Here is an 18,970-nt window from a genome sequence, read left to right on the forward strand (position 1 = left end):
TTAACGGTCGGAATACATTAGTACTGTGTAAATTAAAATAGTTTAGGTATTTTGTAATAATAATTTTCTTTTTTTATAAAAATTAAAGAACCACAACATAAAACTTGTTTAAAATAGACAAATTTTTAATAAAGGGTTTCATTATATTTTAGCAAAACTAACTCCCACCTCTTTTGTGTGACTCCTCCGTCTTTCCGCCGACCCCCTCCGCCGACGTCCTCCGCCGGCGTCCTCTGCCGGTAAATAGACCTAAGAAGAACATATCTCGTCTTTGAATACTTATTCAGTTGATTTCTAGCTCTTAATCTGCTTTATTTTGCTTTTGAAACTCTCTTTCAAGCTCTCTAACCACATGCGCTTTCACAGCATCACTGCGGAAGATTCCATAAGTAGTTTTACTGTCAAGCTGTTTAGCAATGTAAGTCAATTAGATGTCATATTTGTTAATTTTATAGTCATTTGTTTGATCAGATTTAAGGTTTCGACAGAATTCGATGATTCGGAAGGTTTTGAGCTATATACGCTTGGAGTTGATTGATTATGGTGTTGAATTGTTTAACGTTTTCCTTTTCATTTGATTATAGTGAAGATGATGGAGTCGGCTCTTGAACTCGTGCCTCTCAATTACGCTCCACCGATTTCCCCAATGTTTCAACCACTTACTCCTCACGGTATATGCTTTATTGGAAATAAGTTAAATTCAGTTGATTATGCGTTGTAATGATTATAAGCGTTACGATTTTGACCTGAATTATCATTCTCAAGTTATTGAAGGTTGTGGAATCCTGTTAATTTTTTAAATAGGGTTTTGTGTTGTGTATACCTTACAACTTTTAGTAGAATGAAAATTGATTTATTTATTGGTTTTGGTTTTGGTATAACAGACTCAAACTTAACTGGCCATAAGAGGGTGAGAACATCGGATATTAGTCCTAGTACATTTACATACGAGAGACGTGCTAAGAAGAACGCAAGAACTGTATCAGAGAAAGTTATTGAACATTCTGATCCATTTGCTGTAAGAGCTGTAGTGGAAAAATGTGAAACTGGGGAGTATGGAAGCGTGACAAAGGAATTGAAGGGACTTCTGTCTTTGAATGCTAGGTTTCGGAATAAATATTATGCCCTTTATCCTGAAGTTAAACTTAAATATGAAGGTGTTGATGTGGCGTACTACAGTAATGATATTGTAAGTTTGGAAAATCCAGCTAGCTCTTCTGGTCAGACTAATAATGTGATAGATTTGGATGGCGATGAAGATGTTGTTGTGGTTGCTTCACCTTCTGTAAACAATGTGAAGGGACAAATTGTACCACTTGTCATTATTGATTCTGATGAAGAAGAGCCTGAGCCTGAGCCTGAGCCTGAGCCTGATCGTAATAAACGTCTCCTTTGTCCATTCCAAGAGGTTGCTTTGCCAAAATCTGAGGAATTTTTAATGAAGAATTATCTGGTGAGTTGGGAAACTAATGAAGTTCTTTTCATAGAATAAATTACTTTATAATGTCCTGTTTTCTGGAACATGTACATGGGAATCTCCGTCACTATCTTTTTCTAAACTAAATGTTTCGAGAGACCAAAAAAATGTTCAAGACCCTCAAAATGGTTGTAAATCAAGACTCAACAATTTACATCAAACAAATAGTCAGTCTTCTAGGACAATAGGTCTTTTAAACGATTTAGCAGCCTGTCTTCCTGTTGATTTTTCTGGAAGGAATTATGCTTTTTTGTGATTATCAAAATAGATTACACCTGAAATATGCGGCAACTGTTTTAAGTGCCTCATAATGTTGTTATTCGCTGCTTCCTAATCAGAATATTTGGAAACACAATTCATTACTTGGGAGTCTAACTTTTCATTAATGTAAAAAATTTAGTAAACACGGAGGTCAATGTTGTTGATAACAATTTGGCATTCAGACTATTGGAAACATGGAATGAAGAATATAAAATGACAATTTTAATCTCATTCAGTTTTCTCATATCTTTTGATGCAGAACTTTTTCTGATTCTTCTGCCTTTTAATATTGACTCGTTTTCTGTTTTCTTTCTAACAATTGACTACTCGGCTGGTGCAGGACATGAGTTATCCCCCACGATCAAATACCAAAAAGATTCAGGAAAAGAGCACTGCACGACCAAGTAGCAAAAAGATTAAGGAAAAGAGTTCTCATGTTGGACCAAGTATCAAAAAGGAAGATGTAGACCAAAATCTTGAAGAAGAATACAAACCAATTAGTATTAAAAAGAAGTCTAAAAAAGATAAAGGTGTTTATGCCGGGATGGAGGATGATGAGTTAGAGGAACCTCAGGAAAATGAAGCTGAGAAAGAGAAAGATAAAGGTGTATATGTCGGAGTGGAGGATGATGAGTTAGCAGAACATGATGAATCTGAATCCGAACAGGAAGATCTGTCTCACATTTGGACGGAGATGACTGTTGCATTAGAATGTTCAAAGGTATCTTGATTACATTACAACACCATAGCATGTGATGAATGTGTTACTCTTATCATTTGTTAATACATGTTTCTTCATGGCTCATCACTATAGCAATAGTTTGGCGAAATGTTTCAATTTATCAGATTTGGCTGGGTTGTATGTTTCATGACACTAAAATACACCTGATACGTGTTTCTTGTTAAATATGATACTGGAAAATGAGCATGAGAATACACATGGAAAATTAATTTTTTCCTCTGAATATACATGGAATGCTTTCAGCTGTTTGGATAGCTATGCAGATACCCGCCCTTTGCCTTCCTAGTTTAATATAGAGTATTTTAAGGTGAAGATCTAGGACACGTGTGCTTAAGTCTGGAATGGAATGACCTTGTTGGCTGATTCAACCATCACTCTTATGATTTTTTCTCTTTATAACAATCTATAGTCTGGCTAATAACATTTCCTAAGCTGGTTAGGAACTACTGAGGCAGAAACAAGCCCATTTGTCACAATCTATGTCATTATCACTATCACATTTGAAAATCACCAAAGTTAAAACTTTCTTTATTTTTGTTTGGTATAATATTTTTTTATCATGATAGATTATTATATAGATCATGGTCCAGATTATAACGTTGTTGCTTCATTTAGTATATACACTATTTTTTTTGTTGATCATCCAATTATTGTGTTATTTTTTCCTTCATTTTGTATCGAGATTTGTTTTAAATCAATTTGAAAAAAAAATGTAACAAAGCAACCCAATGTATGTGCTGTCCCTATCTAAAGCTGTTTGTATTTATAGAATAAGGTTTCTCATGAAACTGATTAAATAGTAATCACTTGACATTGATGTCATTGGGTCTTTTAGTCTTTTTCATCTTTTGCCTCTTGAAAGGGAAAAAATGTTACTCCCTTGTATAGTTAAATGTCCATTTTAAGATTTGGATTTTATACCACTTTCCATTGCAATGGGATTAGGATTAGCAGCAGCATCTGGATTGCTTATGATATATATTTCAAGCCTGACAATTATTATTGGAGAAGTAAAATCTTGGTTTAGAAGATAAATTAATATTTAGCTTCAACTTTATTAGTATTGGTGGTGGCAATATTGTGAGTTATAATTTCTGTAATGTGGCATCATAACGGAAAAATCAGATAAAATGCTATGCATCTTTTTCCATTATTTCTTCCTTGCAAATCTGCTGTTTTAGAATTTTGATTTGATATTCTCTCTCAGGTTGCTTCTGTTGATCCTCCTCCAACTGAGGAACATGTACAAGAGGAAGGAGATGATTGTGACCATGACTTTATCTTGAAAGATGATATTGGTTATGTTTGCTGCATTTGTGGGGTCATTCAGAGAAAAATTGAGACCATAATTGAGTACCAATATGCAAAGGTACAAATGTATACAATTATTCTTTCTAATATTTCGATATATAAACCAATGAGTTCTTCCTTAAGACCATGTAGTATTCATGTTTTGTTTTATTTTTTTATTTGTTTTTCCAAATTCTATGGTATTTATAGCAAAATCTTATGAAAAAATTGAACCAGTTTAATGCAGGCTAATATGTTTTGTTAGCTAAACATACTCAAATGATATTTTGAATAACCAAGTGGTTCTTTCCATATAGTTTTGTTTGATGTAGGTTATTTAGGTAAAAAGACGGGTTTACATATATAATGATAATAATTAAATAGAGGGTAATTTTGTCGATGCTTTTATGAGTAGATTGTTGACGTGTAAGCAGGTTATTCCAGACAAATATTTCTGGAATAAATCTGTTTCATTCAAAAAAGAAAATTTTCTCAAATTACCCACCATCAAACAAGGCCTATGTTTTGTAATGCTTAATTTTTATTTTTATGTTCTTGGTAGATATACCAGCTTCTTTTTCCGTGCATTTAGAAGTTCATTCATAGATTTATTGTTTGTTTCATTTTTCTATCCTGACATAGAGCTCAAGATCGGGACGGACTTCCAAATATGAACCCAGGACATCTAAAGAAAAGGAGTCTATTGAAACGACTCATGATGGGGTTAAATATTCAGGAAAGAATTTCATTGTTGCCGAAATGTTTGCTCACCCAAGGCACAGCAAGCAAATGAAGCCACATCAAGTCGAAGGGTTCAATTTTCTGTTGAGTAATTTAATGGCAGACGAACCTGGTGGCTGTATCATGGCTCACGCTCCAGGATCCGGAAAAACTTTCATGATAATCAGCTTCATACAAAGCTTCATGGCTAAATATCCTCTTGCTCGACCATTAGTCATACTTCCCAAAGGCATCTTAACAACATGGAAAAAAGAATTCCAAAGATGGCAAATTGAAGATCTTCCACTTTTCGACTTCTATTCTGTAAAAGCAGATTCAAGAACTCAGCAGCTTGAAGTCTTAAAACAATGGGCTAGCGTGAAAAGCATTCTATTTCTAGGGTATAAACAGTTTTCCACCATTGTAACCGACGACGAAAGAAACAAAGTGGCCGCCGCTTGTCAGGAGATATTACTAACTTACCCTTCAATCCTCATCTTGGACGAGGGACATACTCCGAGAAATGAGAACACTGACGTTCTAAATTCGCTTCGAAAGATCCAAACGCCTAGAAAGGTAGTACTTTCGGGCACACTGTATCAGAACCACGTGAAGGAAGTTTTCAATATATTCGATCTTGTCCGTCCAAAGTTCTTGAAAACCGAAACTTCCAGATCCATCATCCGTCGGATATTGAGTCGAGTCCCAAGCGTCAGACGTCACGTGAAAGCCAAGGGTTTGGAAAGCGTCTTCTTCGAATCGGTTGAGCTCGCGCTTCAGAAAGACGAAAACTTTAAGAGGAAGACAACCGTCATACAGGACCTACGCGAAATGACGAGGAACGTTCTTCATTACTATAGGGGAGATTTTCTAGACGAATTACCCGGGCTTATTGATTTCACGGTCTTTCTTCATCTAACTCCTTCTCAGAAGCTCGAACTCGAAGACGTGAGGAATTTAGTTAGGAGATTTACGATTAGTTCGCATGGGAGTGCTCTTTACGTCCACCCGAAGCTGAAAACCCTTTTGAAGAGTTCGTCTAACCGAGAACAGAATATCGACGATGTCAGAGTGGATCAATTGCTGGAGAAGATTGATTTACGAGAAGGTGTGAAGGCTAAGTTTTTCCTGAATTTAATCTCGTTATGTGAATCAGCCAACGAGAAACTGCTAGTCTTCAGCCAATATCTTCCCCCTTTAAAATGTCTGGAACGTTTAGCGGTTAAAGAGAAAGGTTGGAGCATGGGGAAAGAATTATTTGTTATAACAGGGGACTCGAGTACCGAAAATCGAGAATGGTCGATGGACTGCTTTAATAATTCGCCAGACGCAAGAGTTTTTTTCGGTTCAATCAAGGCTTGTGGGGAAGGAATTTCATTGGTGGGGGCTTCTCGAATACTTATATTGGATGTTCATTTGAATCCTTCAGTTACTAGGCAAGCAATTGGGCGCGCTTTTAGGCCCGGGCAAGAGAAGAAGGTTTATGTTTACAGATTGGTAGCGGCTGAGTCTCCGGAAGAGGAGGATCACATGACATGTTTTATGAAGGAATCAATTGCGAAAATGTGGTTCGAGTGGAATGAGTACGGCGGTAAACAGGAGTTTGCGATGGAGACTGTGGACATAACGAACTGTGGCGATCAGTTTCTTGAATCTCCTAAGTTGATGGAAGATATTAAATCTCTGTATAGAAGGTTGGTTGGTTATTTATTTTATTTTTCAGTATTAAACAAAATTTGATTATTTTATTTTTTTTGTTTTTTCAGGTGAAGATGTTCTAAGGAAGGGATGAAGGAACTATCCTTTCTGATTAGGGTAGTTATTTTGAAAGGCAAATATGGGTTAGAACTTAAAACTTGTCAATATTATTATTAATAATGTGATAGCAATTCAAACTTTTTTTGATTTTATCAAATAGAGTTTGTATATGCTTTAAATAGGATGGATTCCTGAATTTATTTTGATACATGGTAGTAGTTGCTTAAAAGAGTCTCATAAGGCTGATATATGAAATCTAATTTTGAGTTTTTTATGTTATTTTGGTGAAGTTTATTTTTTGATTTTATACTATTTTGGTAGATATTTACTTGATGTCATATTTTGCATATGTACATTATTTATTTTCATTGGAAATGTATCTTTGCTCGTGAATCAATCAAATAGTTATGAGTATTTGATCAAAACGATATATGATCGAATAGATTTTTGATATAATAAACCAATAGATTAGGGTTGCATATATGATGAAATATATTAGTTAGAGTTATGTACAATTTTTGTTATATTGTTATTTTTTACTTGGTTTTGTATGATTAAATTGTTTTAAATTAATTTAAAATATGTTAGAATATAAGTTATTAGATGTATCTGATCAGATATTTAAACAATTATTAAATTATATAAAAATCTATTAAATTTGATCCATAGTCAATCTCTATAAACGGACAATGAGTCTTGTCTAAGTAAACAAAATTTTGAGATTCGATTTTTACTAAAAATCATGTTATAAAAAAAGCATAGTTTTTTTTTTAAAAAAAAAATCTTGTTTATTTTCTTCTTATTTTACCATTATTTGATACATTTCATATTATATACTAAAACTTAACAAATGTAATACATTTTAAATTAAACTTTATTATTTTAATTAGTTTTTTATAATATATATATAGATAGATATAGGTTAACTAACTTTTGGTTATTCATACTATATAGTCAAAAACAAGAACAAACATCCATATTATTTCACAAAATTATCAAAAAAAAAATTTGTAGTAATTGACGAAAGTTATTTCGGCTTCACTACTTCTTCCGACTTCAATTGCTGAAAAAAAATTAACGAGTAAAGTCTTATGAACGAGTATAACTTTGTTTATACAAGTAATTCTTGTTTGTGTTATATAAAAAAAATTAAGAAAACTTTCACTAATGTTTAATCACCTTAATATCTATATCTAAGTAGATTAGTGAAACCATTCTACCAAAAAAATATATAAAATGGACTTTTTGAATATTTAGTTAAACTTTTATTTTCATATTTTTTAATTACAAAGAAATACAGTTGTAAATTAAATTTAAATTTTAAAATTATTTAGTAACAATTGAATAAATTAAACTTGTAAATAGTATAATATCTTATTTAATAAAAAAAATTGTTTGATATATCCATGTAAATAATATTTTGTAATTCATATAATTCTTAATATAATTACAAAAATTCCTATTTAATAATAAAAAAAGCAAAATACATATATAGGTTTAGTCAATAAATTTAAATTTACAAAATCAATTCAACCAAATCTATATTACATTTACTAAATTCTATATTCAGTCCATAAAATATTTATTCAACTAAATCTCATCTACTTTTAAGAAGAAAACAAATCTTAAAAATTAGAATTCAATATTTTCTTTTTTTTCTTCTTCTCAAATTCTAATAATAATTATTTTTTCTTCAATATGTATAAACCCAATGACCTATTTAAATTAATTAATTTCAATTTCTTTACTATTATTCTTATACTTATTTACTTTAAAATATTGTCTCATATAAAAAATAAAAACTATTTAAATAGATTAATAAAATGTTTTTTTTTAGACATTAATTTTGTAATAAAATAACTTTTTTCTATTTTTTTTATTATGTTAAATTTTCCTTACATGATAATATTCCTATTTATTATATACTTATTTCTAAAAAAATATTTAAAAATAATTCAACTCTTTGAAAATTGGATCAGTTTTGTAGACCGTATTCATTATTATTTTCAAATATCCAACTGTCCAAATAAATTATCCATACAAGAAAAAAATCCCAAAAATTAAAATAAAGAAATATTTAATATTATCCCAATAATAAAAATAATAAAGAGGACCACAAAACAATTATATCATATTCTACTTTCTCTCTCTAACCTTCATCACTTTCTCTTCCATGGATCCATCGATCACAGATCCAGGTATCATCGTTTGGAGTCAGCCGGAGCCGCCGGCGACTTACATGGAACCGATCGGAAACCTAGTTCTTCCTCCTTCCTACGCCGGCACTACCGATCATACTCCCTATCCCGAGGTAAATCTTAGTACTGTTTAAGTTGTTCTTCCTCTGGAGTCTGAATTTCGTTTAACTGTTTGATTCTATATGAAATTTGTATACGCAGATGATAACAGCTGCAATTGCTGCTTTAGGAGAACCAGAAGGATCTAGTCGTCAAGCGATAGCGAAGTATATAGAGCAAACCTACGCTAACCTACCGGATAATAACGCGGTTTTGCTTACTCGTTACTTGAAGCAGATGAAGCAAACTGGACAGCTTGAAATGGTTAAACATTCTTACTTATTGCCTGGATCTGTTCCAGTTTTTGAACAACCTATAACCGGAGATGAGTCTGCAGTTGTTTCTGATTCTGGAATGAAAAGACGACCTGGCCGTCCTCCTAAGGTTAAGAACGGAGATCAGGTTATTGGAGATCAGGTTAATGGAGATCAGGTTCAGGAATCGGTATTTGTTTCGTTAGGGCTTGAGGATAAGGATGAGTCTACTCATCAGACTACTCCAACTATGTTAGGTAAACGTGGCCGTGGTAGGCCACCGAAGAGTCAATCATCATCGGTGATTGATGAGAATGGGAGTAGAAGAGGACGAGGTCGACCGAGAAAGATTGAGTCGATTGGATTGGGATCGAGATCGAGAGGATCGAAGCCGAGGAAGGTGGCGAAACAGTCGGCTGGAAGGCCGAGAGGAAGGCCGAGAAAGTATGCGATTTTACCTGCTGCTATGGATGATGGAGGAGCTTCGGAGGTGGTGGTTGGTGGCGGCGGTGGTGGTGGAGGAATAACTCCGGCGAAGAGACGTGGACGATTGCCATTGGGTGGAATGTTGAAGAAGAGGAGGAGTTTAAGTGGGAAACCATTGGGCCGGCCCAGGAAGGTACAGATCTATTACTCTTTAGATTCTTATGGAATTTATTACTATATATTACTTACTACTGATGATGTTATTTATGAAACTTAAAATTAAATCTAATATTGACTTTTAAATATAAAAATAGTTTATACAAAAAATAACTAAATAAAAATAGGGTAACGATATAGAGCCGGGAATTTGGTGTATTCATGGAACCAAATTCATGTTCTATATATCACTCATAAAAATATATAAATTTTAACTTAATTTGATAAAATGTTAAATTAATATTTAAAAATAAAGATAGGACGATGAATATTTGGTTTAAAAAGTAATAAACCGAATTCGAATTTTATTTTTGTTTTTTTAATCGAATTTTAAACTTAATCAAATTGAAATTATGTTTTAGATTTGATTTTCGAGTTGAAGATGCATCGTGAAAACTATTTTATTATTTATTTTAATTATATAAGTTATTGGATATAATTAAATAATTATATATTTTATTATATATTAAATTAGAATAATATAACAATTATGATCTAATAACATATGTATTGTTATTTTTTATGTTAGATTTTTTTAGTTGTTTTTGATAACTTAATTTAAAAAAAATCAAATTTGAATCTATTCAGTTTTATTCGAATTTGGTTCGGTTTTCGAATTGGTCTTAGAATAACCCGAAAATTAAAGCAATGAACACCTCTATCTAACACGTACTCAAATATTATTATCATTATAATGATTTAATTTGATTTGGTTGTTTTGGGGATTAAATTTGTTTATTTTACCCTCATTCTAAATTATCAAATTAATTCATTCATAGTTTATGTATCAGCTTTAATTAATATTTATTGAATAAACTAATTTAAATAAGAAAATACTTAAATATTATTTTATTCTTATAATGAACTAATTTAATTAGTTGATTTATTTTACACTCATTCTAAATGAACCTAGTTAATTCATTAACATTTTAGCTTTACTTCTAGTTCAATGTAAAAAGTAATAAGTGATTTTAAATAAATCAAATAAACTTTTTAATTTAAATAAGTACTTAATTATTTAGTTTAATTGAAATCTGTATTATCAAACATAAGGCATTGATGGATCTGGGTATTTGCATTTAATGTCAAATAACATTTTCTCCTATATTCACCCCCTTCATAAATTTGTATCATTCAAATACAATAAAAATAGTCTCATTTTTCATTATAATATATAGCCTTAATGGCTTTTTATCCCCCAAATAACTCAGTTTTTAATTACTAGGGATTCATTGTTAATGAATGATAATTAATATACATAACAAATCCTAGTTGTTGTTTTTATGTATTATTTTTCTTGTTGCTGATTTGGTCTTATTATTATTGTCTATATCTAATTCTAGAATGTTGGAAATCTGCAAACTCACCAGGCACATGGTGATCTCTTAAAGAAGCTGGAAAACATTGTGAGTTATATATACTACCCCCTATAGATGTTTTTTTGAAAACAATTTTTCGCATACATTTATTTATATTTATTTATGCAGCAATTGAAGGTGAAAGAAGTAATCGATGTAGTGAAGCCGCACCTGAATCCAATAACTGCTTCAATCGCCATTGATGCCCTGCAAGAGCTAGAACAACTCGCTCAAGTACAACAACAAAAGGCAGTTCCAACTGCCACCACCACCGCCTCTGCACAGCCATCTCCGGTTTTGACCACCAGCAGCAGCCAGGAACAAATTCATTTTCCGAATCCAATCTCTCATTTCCCAATCTCAACTGCCCCCTTTTCTACTAATAATACTGCAGCATCTCCATCTCCCTTCCCGGTTTATCCATCACAGTTTCAGGCTTCATATCCTCCTCAAGGACCAATAATCTGAAACCGAGAAACCAACCAACCATCCATCCAACCGAACCGCCATGCGAGGAGGAGGAGGAGGAGAAATGGAGGGTTCTTCTTCCATTGTTGTTTCAGGTATTTGTATGTAAGTGTTTTTTAGCAATTTCCAGCATGAATAAAAAAACAACATTAGGTAGTAATAGTAGTAGATCATTACTAGCTTGTGGAGGGGGAGTCTTAACTCTGTTTTAAGAATAATATGTTTGTCTTTTATGAGTATGTATGTGGTCATTTTGTTGCTTTTAGGACCCATAATTAGTAGCCTTATGTTTGTTTGTTGTTATATTCATCTAATGTCACTTAATTCCCTAGTTAAATCATTAGTTTTCTCACTATATTTTGTGCTTTTATATTTGTGTTTAGTCATATGATTTTTGAGATTATACCCACAATGAGTTGCTCGTTTTGATAATAGAACTAAGGTCCCACTTTTGGTTTTCATTACATGTATTAAGATTGAATTGGGAAGATTATGACCAAAAAAATATAATGTTTTCTTAGAATATCTGCTTGAGATCAATTTAAATAGTGTAAAACTTGTAAATTTAAATTGTATGATTTTAATGTCTTTATAAAATATTTAAACAAGTTATACATACTTAATAAATACAAAATTTAAGGTTTGTGTTGCTCATATGTCTAGTCTTTGCTTAAATATATATATTAAACTAAATTTAAGTCATATTATCAATGTATAACAATGATTCAATTTTACATTATTTTAGGTTGCCTTTGTTAAGATAGGTATTGGGGCTTAATTTCAGTTTTTATTTTTGTTAAAATGTACCTTTCTTTGGTATATCTAGTTAATAGGTGGATCATAAACTGAAATATTTTGGAGTTAAAAAGATATTTATTAAATTGTTAGCACCGCATAAAAATATTCTTCCTAAAATAGTTGTAAATACGAACAAGAAAAACTTTGTTATCGTCAAATTTATAGAAAAATCGACTATCTAATTCAAATCGATGACCATCTTCCATCGCATTACAATTGTATTGCTCTAACATGTGAGCTATGCACAACCAAGTCACATTCTTTTTGCATTAAAATTCTTATCATACATTTCAAAAGAAATTAAAGTTAAATTACACTATTTAAAATTAAGAAGCTACAATTCTTATCATACATTTTCAAAGAATTAAATTTAAATTATACTATTTAAAATTAAGAATTATAATTAAAATTTGTAATTCTTTTATGCATTTTAGGCTGGAACAATTCTAAAATTTATTCTTTCTATAATTTTTTTCAAACAAAACATTCGATCAATTTATTATCTATAATAAGTTTAACAATCCTATATATATATTAATAATATTCAAATTCTATGACACTTAAAAACAATTCTTCACGAATTTAAATTATAATTATGTTCCTTCCAATTCTATTTTTTTTTCATTCAAACAGTACCCTTAATGAATTTGCTTATAAACTTATATATCTTATTAAATACTTGTCTAGGATTGTCTCTTTATTCACATATAGTGACTAGTTTATCTTAAGATTCTTAACTACAATTTCTCAAAACTAAAACTGAAATATTATTTTCAATTAGTATAAAGTTTTAAACATCTATTTTATATGATAAATTATATTTCAGTGATCAAAATTCTTTTTAAAATATATTTATAGATTTTTCTGATTAATTGATTAAAAAATATAAATATAAATAAAAATATAAGAGATTCAGATTTCATAGGCTGAAAAAGCTAAAGATTCTTTATTTATTTAGTTGTCCTTAAAAGCTTATCACATAAAAGGCACCCCACGAATATGCCCACTACTACCACCTACTTTTTTCAAACCTTTATTTTTATTTCTTGTCGGATTTCTATTATTTTATATTCTATAAATGTTTTCCTATTTATATATTTTTTAATTTAATTTAATATTCAAATAACATAGATAATATTTATATTTTTGTACATCAAAATTAGACAGACATAAAATCATGAGTCACATAGATTACCATCAATTAAATTATTTTAGTTATTTAAATCAATGATCTTAGTGTAAGTAAATAAATACATTTATTTTTACTTAAATTAGTTTAAGTGGGCATATTTTAAAAAAAATATTCTAAATTTAAGGGAGTTATTTATTTTATATTATAGATCATGACTGTGAGTTTATACTACTTCCTATCTTTTTTAAAAATATATATTATCTTATATTATATTCTTATTGAATATATCAAAATAACCCAGAATAGTTATAGAACATTTTGATGAACAATTTAATTTTAAAAAATATATAAATAGTTATTGTGCCTAATCTTTAAGGAAATAATAATAATTCTTCCATTGAAATTTTAGTAGGAATCCTTGAAAGCAAAAAGAAGCATTTCCAAATTAGTTGAGAATTATTTTAAATGGAGTTAACATATTCCTAAATACTCTTATGTTAGAATATTCACATTATACTTTGTTTTATTTAATAAAAAGTTGATTAATATATTAAAATTTGATTCATTTTTTTTTTTTATCATAAAAGAGATTGCAATGTTTCGGCCTTATTTGTAATCTCGATCCCTTAAAGATGAAAATATTAATTAATTCTCAATGAAAAGTAGAATATTAATTTATCATTACAACCTTATACTCCAAGTCTCCAATCAATTATGTTTTTAAGTAAAATTGTATATAAAACATTCAAATATTAACAAATAATTTAATTCAGACATATATTGTGATATTATTATATTAAATTAAGAAGATCAAACTTGATTTTATTAGTCAAAAATAAGATTAAAGTGATGAATCATTCTGTAGGAAAAAACAATAATGCAAGATGACACTCCTTTACAGCATGGAGATTGAGATGAGAACAAAAAAGATATCCAATTATTTATTTTAAATTGTTAATTAATTATAAAAAAAAACTATGCCATTAAAATTATTTAAATATTTTGTTATAAGCCCCCAACTTTTTGTATTAATTAGGTCAGACTAAGCTAATTTTCAGAATAAACTCTTATATCATATTTAATTAGTTTGTCCCATCAAAAATGGAAATAGTTTGTAGGCCTAATTAAACCAATGAATTATTTTTCTCAAACTATAAGATATAAATAAATAATTATAAACACTTTAAGGACTTATTTTCAGAGTTTTTCAAAATAAATTAATAAATATCTCTCATCATTTTGACCCATTTGAAAATAGTTGCTGGATCTAGGTGTGAATTCTGCATATAATTAGATGTCTATATTATAAAATATCAATAAATAAAAAATATTTGACTAAATTTTATGGTTTGAATGGGGATGCATGATTGTTAGTGATTGTGATAATTTTTTATATTTTTTTTATAATACACTCATTTTTTAATATAAACTTCAATGAATCACAGTCATTTGTGAGATATAGACAACAAAATAAAATAAAATTAAGTGAACTCATTCTTTTACATATTAAATTTATTGTTGTTTGAATTAGTATTCTTGTTTATTTTATTCTTGTAACAAAGTATATTATTTTATATTAATCTATGTACTATATTATTTTACATTTTAAATTAATTATATTTTATGTAGGTTATAATATTATTTAAATCTTGCTCTACCTACCATGAATTTTTTGAAAAATTATTTGTGATGTGACATGTGTGTTTGAATAAGTAGATGTTAATTCCATTTAATCTTAATAAAGATGGGGTGAATTTAATTATATCTAATTTACAATTATATATATATATAATATAATTAATTTTCTATTTATAAATGAAAAATAGTGAACTTTCAAATGATTTAAATTGCCTGATAACCTAAAGTTTTTTCTTTTGTACTTTAATTACTTTTTTGTAGTTTATCTTTTACTAAAAGTATTTTTTTTATAAATAAAAGTCTCATTTAAAAAAATAATAATAATAAATTTTAAAATGTAGTTGGAGTAGAAATGTTGATGACAGTCCAATTAATACACTGATAAGGATGTGCTTCTTGGTAATTGTTATTTGTCATAAATCCAACAACTATATTTTATAATAAATTAATTATACAATCTAGAGAGTTCAATAATTTTATAAAATATTTAATCAATTTTGAAAGTAATTTTTTTTATAATGAAAGTGATGTTTCAATCATTTTTTTTATTTAATTTGTTATACATAATGTTGTTGATTAATTAATAATTTTTTTTATATATGCCCTAAAGCCTCACACATATTTCATTTGTGACCTAATATTGGATCATTACTTACCTGCATAAATTGCATGTGAAATGAAGGGTTAAAAAGTAATTTTATTTTTAATAATTAATTCAATATTTCTTGCTTTTATTTTAAGAGGCCGTTTAAATTAACATCACGAGATATTTGACTATAACAATAAAGTATTTTTAAACAATTTTATTAATAATTTCACGTTCAAACTTAACTTCTTTTAACTCTAAAAACATTATTTCGAAACAAAATATTGTACATGCAATATAATAATGTAATATTCAAAAGAAAAATAAATAAAAAAATAATAGTATAGAAATGTGACATGGCAAATGAGTTATAAGTTATATATTAATTTTTCTTTGGTATCATGGGATAATTAATTAATAATGAAAGATAGTATTCAAATAATTCCCTCAAAAAGTTTTATGCTTTAAGTCACTCTCATTATTATGGATATATGTTTATTATTTTTTAAACAAATTAAGCTTGGCCACTCCTTTTAGGAAAATACATTAATGGTGTTTATAATATTTTTTAAGTCTTATATCAAAATTCAACTCTTTTAACAGATATACAAAAACTAGTTGTTTTTATAGCATTAGTCTCATAATTTAATTTTAGTTTTTTTTTTATCAAATTTATTATATATATTATAATAATTAAGAGAAGATTATTAGATTTGTGTATTCTCAGTCATTTAAAACTTCATGTAAATATAAACTAGTAAAAATTATAATAGAGAAAATTCACAATTCAATGGACATGTAATTTTTATCTATCATAAATAATAACAAAAACAAATCATAATCATCTATTTCTCTCTCAAATAACTTTCTAATGAATGTTATTTTTTCTTGATTTTTGTTATAATTATTTTTTTTCTAAAATTATAAATAAAAAAATATTTTACAAAGTATAAACTTCTATCTAATCTATCAACCAAATAATCATTTGTTTTCATTTTTTTGTTTGTGATTAACTTTGACAAAATTATAAATGAAAATTACATATTCTTAATTTTTACAAATAAACAAAAATTTAGGTACTAAAATATATGCATATAATCATATGTTGAAATATATATAATTTGTATAATAATTCATTTTAAATTATACTATATACTCTATACATAATTTAAGGTCAGATTATTCAATTTATTTCTTTAATTCTATATGTGATTAATCTTTTCAAAAATTAAAATTAAAAAATATTTTTATACAAATTATGTGTATATATTTATAATTATGAAATAAATTTTTATTTTATAATTTAAAAAATGATACTTATAAAAAAGTAAAAAAAATAACCCTTTCTATGAGAAAAAGATATTTCTACAATTTGTTATCAATTGGTCAAAAATTTGACAATTTATCCCTTATAGCCTATCTAGATTAGTTGGGCTCTAACTTTTTGTTAGTTTGTGAAGACTTTATTTATAATTATTTACATCTTCTTATATCATTATAAATTTACATCTAAAACTTATTTTATTTTACATGTGAACCAAAATTAAATATTACAATACTATTAATTTTTTTTTTTTTTTTTTTTTTTTGTCTAAAATCATTTTTTTTTGTTTCCTTTAATTCAAATAAATTATATAAAAAAATAATTTACAAATAATTCAAAATAATACAAATTTAACCATCAAACACAAATTAAATAATTAATTAGTACAAAAACACATTTGATTAAAGTAAGAGAGCTCTATGATATAGACTACTGTGAATATGCACCAAATCAAATGACATCAAAATACTACTCAACATTCTTTTTAAATAAACCAAAATCGAAAAAGCTCTAAAAACTTATCGTTAACTATATCAAAACCGATTTGGTATATATTTATGCCTCCTAACAAAATGGTATTCAAGTTTTTTTTTAAGAAAAAAACAGTTCAGTATCATTTCATTAAAAACCCTAAAAGTGAGAAAATAGTTCGAGAGTTAAGATCCAATCTAGACAAGCTCTAGTTTTGACAAAAAAAACAAACAACAAACCAGAATTACAAACAACAAATAAAAACTGTCTAAAGCGTTTTGAATTTGATTTTGCTTGTGACTATTCCATCTTTGGCTTAAGCTCTAGTTTTATTCATTCTTCTGAATTCCTCTACAAGTATGAAATAGTGCATTGTCGTTTGCAACTACATCTTCACAGACTTTCTCCACTCATTTGCGCATTGTACTATAAAATTTTCAATTTTTCCCTCCATACATTGTAGATCAATGCTCCATAGAAGCATTTCAACAAATTTGCGTAAAAATTCTCTCTTTTCATTTTCATCATTATCATTTCTTTGATTTAATTCCATGTTCTTGAGAAGTTAGAGATGTTCATACTTTTTTAAAATTAGACCAAAGTATAGATATAAATGAGCATTCCTTAAATAAATGGTTTATTCTTTTCTTATTACTTTCACAGACTAGACAATTAACATCAAGTATATTCATGTATTTATGAATTATATCTTGCATCGTCAGTCTTTCCTGTAAATCAGTCAAATTATGAATTGGTGTCGAGGGATTATACTTGTAGACCAGGCCACTTTATGCCAGTCGACCACATGCTCTTTGTTCTAATGTTTTTCCATGCCAAACCATCAATAAACTTTCCATTTCTTTCGATTTTTCAGGATAGATTGTCACTTCTTTCAAAGAACTGCAAATTACAAATCAAATTAAGAATTTTGTCTCCTTCTAAAATTCGCATCAGAGTTGATTCACATTTTCCTTCATAAACTTCTCTCACCGAAAATTTTAGACAAATTCTTCTGATTCTGTATTTTGAAATTCATCTTTGAGTATTATGGGATTACTTTCTAGCCAAAGATCTTATCAAAATAGTAATCCCCTTTTATTTTCTATGATGCACTGCATCATTTTGTAAGCATCCTTCCTTGATCTTATGATTTTCTTCAGTGACCATTTCATTTGTTCTTTGATTGCACGTGTCTAGATGCTTGATTATCTTTTCATAAATCTCGTATGAACTCATTTTACCCATAAAAAAAATCAGTTTTCTGCTCTAGTGCCCGTAGATGACATATAGTGAGTGCTCTGTTCCATTCAACACAGTTCTTTATTCTCAGACCTCCTTCTTCTCTAAGAGTACAAACATTCTTTCATTTAATTTTTTTCCCTCTGCCTTGTGTACCCATACATTGTCTTTTATGATTCTATCTATTTCAAGCATAACTTTTTTTGGGACGACTATTTGTTGCGTCCAATAGTCAATTATTTCCATTATAACTCTTTTCACGAGTTCTATTATTCTTGCATAAGATAGTTTTTTAGTTGCCTATTCTAAGACAGAGTTTCTAATATTTTTAATCAGTGGTCTAAAATGTAAACATTGAAGTTGTTTAGATGACAGAAGAACTCCGAGATATTTCACCGGTAGAGAACCTTCTTTTATTCTCCTAAGGTTGAAGATGCTTTCTTTTTGTTTCTTCAAGGTTAAATATCAGTTTTACAACTATCTTTTGTTCAAGTTCAATAGATGAAAAACAAATG

The 18,970-nt window shown here is 28.6% G+C and overlaps 2 protein-coding genes across 3 annotated transcripts; both read left to right on the top strand.

The window, feature by feature from the left end:
• Positions 1–340: 340 nt before the first annotated feature.
• Positions 341–6,245, top strand: LOC124933970 (protein CHROMATIN REMODELING 35-like). The gene is made up of 6 exons (XM_047474424.1): positions 341–418; positions 585–671; positions 885–1,453; positions 2,079–2,459; positions 3,688–3,849; positions 4,413–6,245. The coding sequence occupies exons 2-6, from the start codon at positions 590–592 to the stop codon at positions 6,228–6,230; spliced, it is 3,012 nt and encodes a 1,003-aa protein (XP_047330380.1). The 5' UTR covers positions 341–418; positions 585–589; the 3' UTR covers positions 6,231–6,245.
• A 2,119-nt stretch (positions 6,246–8,364) lies between these two features.
• LOC124933555 lies at positions 8,365–11,622 on the top strand. 2 transcript variants are annotated; one of them, XM_047473971.1, is made up of 4 exons: positions 8,365–8,559; positions 8,648–9,418; positions 10,785–10,847; positions 10,929–11,622. In XM_047473971.1, exons 1-4 carry the CDS (start codon positions 8,422–8,424, stop codon positions 11,265–11,267), a joined length of 1,311 nt encoding a protein of 436 aa, XP_047329927.1. In that variant the 5' UTR covers positions 8,365–8,421; the 3' UTR covers positions 11,268–11,622. The 2 variants fall into 2 exon arrangements, with proteins under 2 accessions (XP_047329927.1, XP_047329928.1); XM_047473972.1 differs by having other exon boundaries at positions 10,812–10,847.
• The last annotated feature ends 7,348 nt before the right edge of the window (positions 11,623–18,970 follow it).

The sequence above is a fragment of the Impatiens glandulifera genome, chromosome 4, assembly GCF_907164915.1.
Source record: "Impatiens glandulifera chromosome 4, dImpGla2.1, whole genome shotgun sequence".
In the NCBI taxonomy this organism is placed as follows: Eukaryota; Viridiplantae; Streptophyta; class Magnoliopsida; order Ericales; family Balsaminaceae; genus Impatiens; species Impatiens glandulifera.

Coding starts and splice junctions, on each gene's coding strand:
- LOC124933970 (XM_047474424.1), top strand. CDS start 590: ATGATGGAGTCGGCTCTTGAACTCGTGCCTCTCAATTACGCTCCACCG. Junction 2,460..3,687: donor TTGCATTAGAATGTTCAAAG/GTATCTTGATTA, acceptor ATTCTCTCTCAG/GTTGCTTCTGTTGATCCTCC. Junction 3,850..4,412: donor TTGAGTACCAATATGCAAAG/GTACAAATGTAT, acceptor ATCCTGACATAG/AGCTCAAGATCGGGACGGAC.
- LOC124933555 (XM_047473971.1), top strand. CDS start 8,422: ATGGATCCATCGATCACAGATCCAGGTATCATCGTTTGGAGTCAGCCG. Junction 8,560..8,647: donor ATCATACTCCCTATCCCGAG/GTAAATCTTAGT, acceptor TTGTATACGCAG/ATGATAACAGCTGCAATTGC. Junction 10,848..10,928: donor TAAAGAAGCTGGAAAACATT/GTGAGTTATATA, acceptor TTATTTATGCAG/CAATTGAAGGTGAAAGAAGT.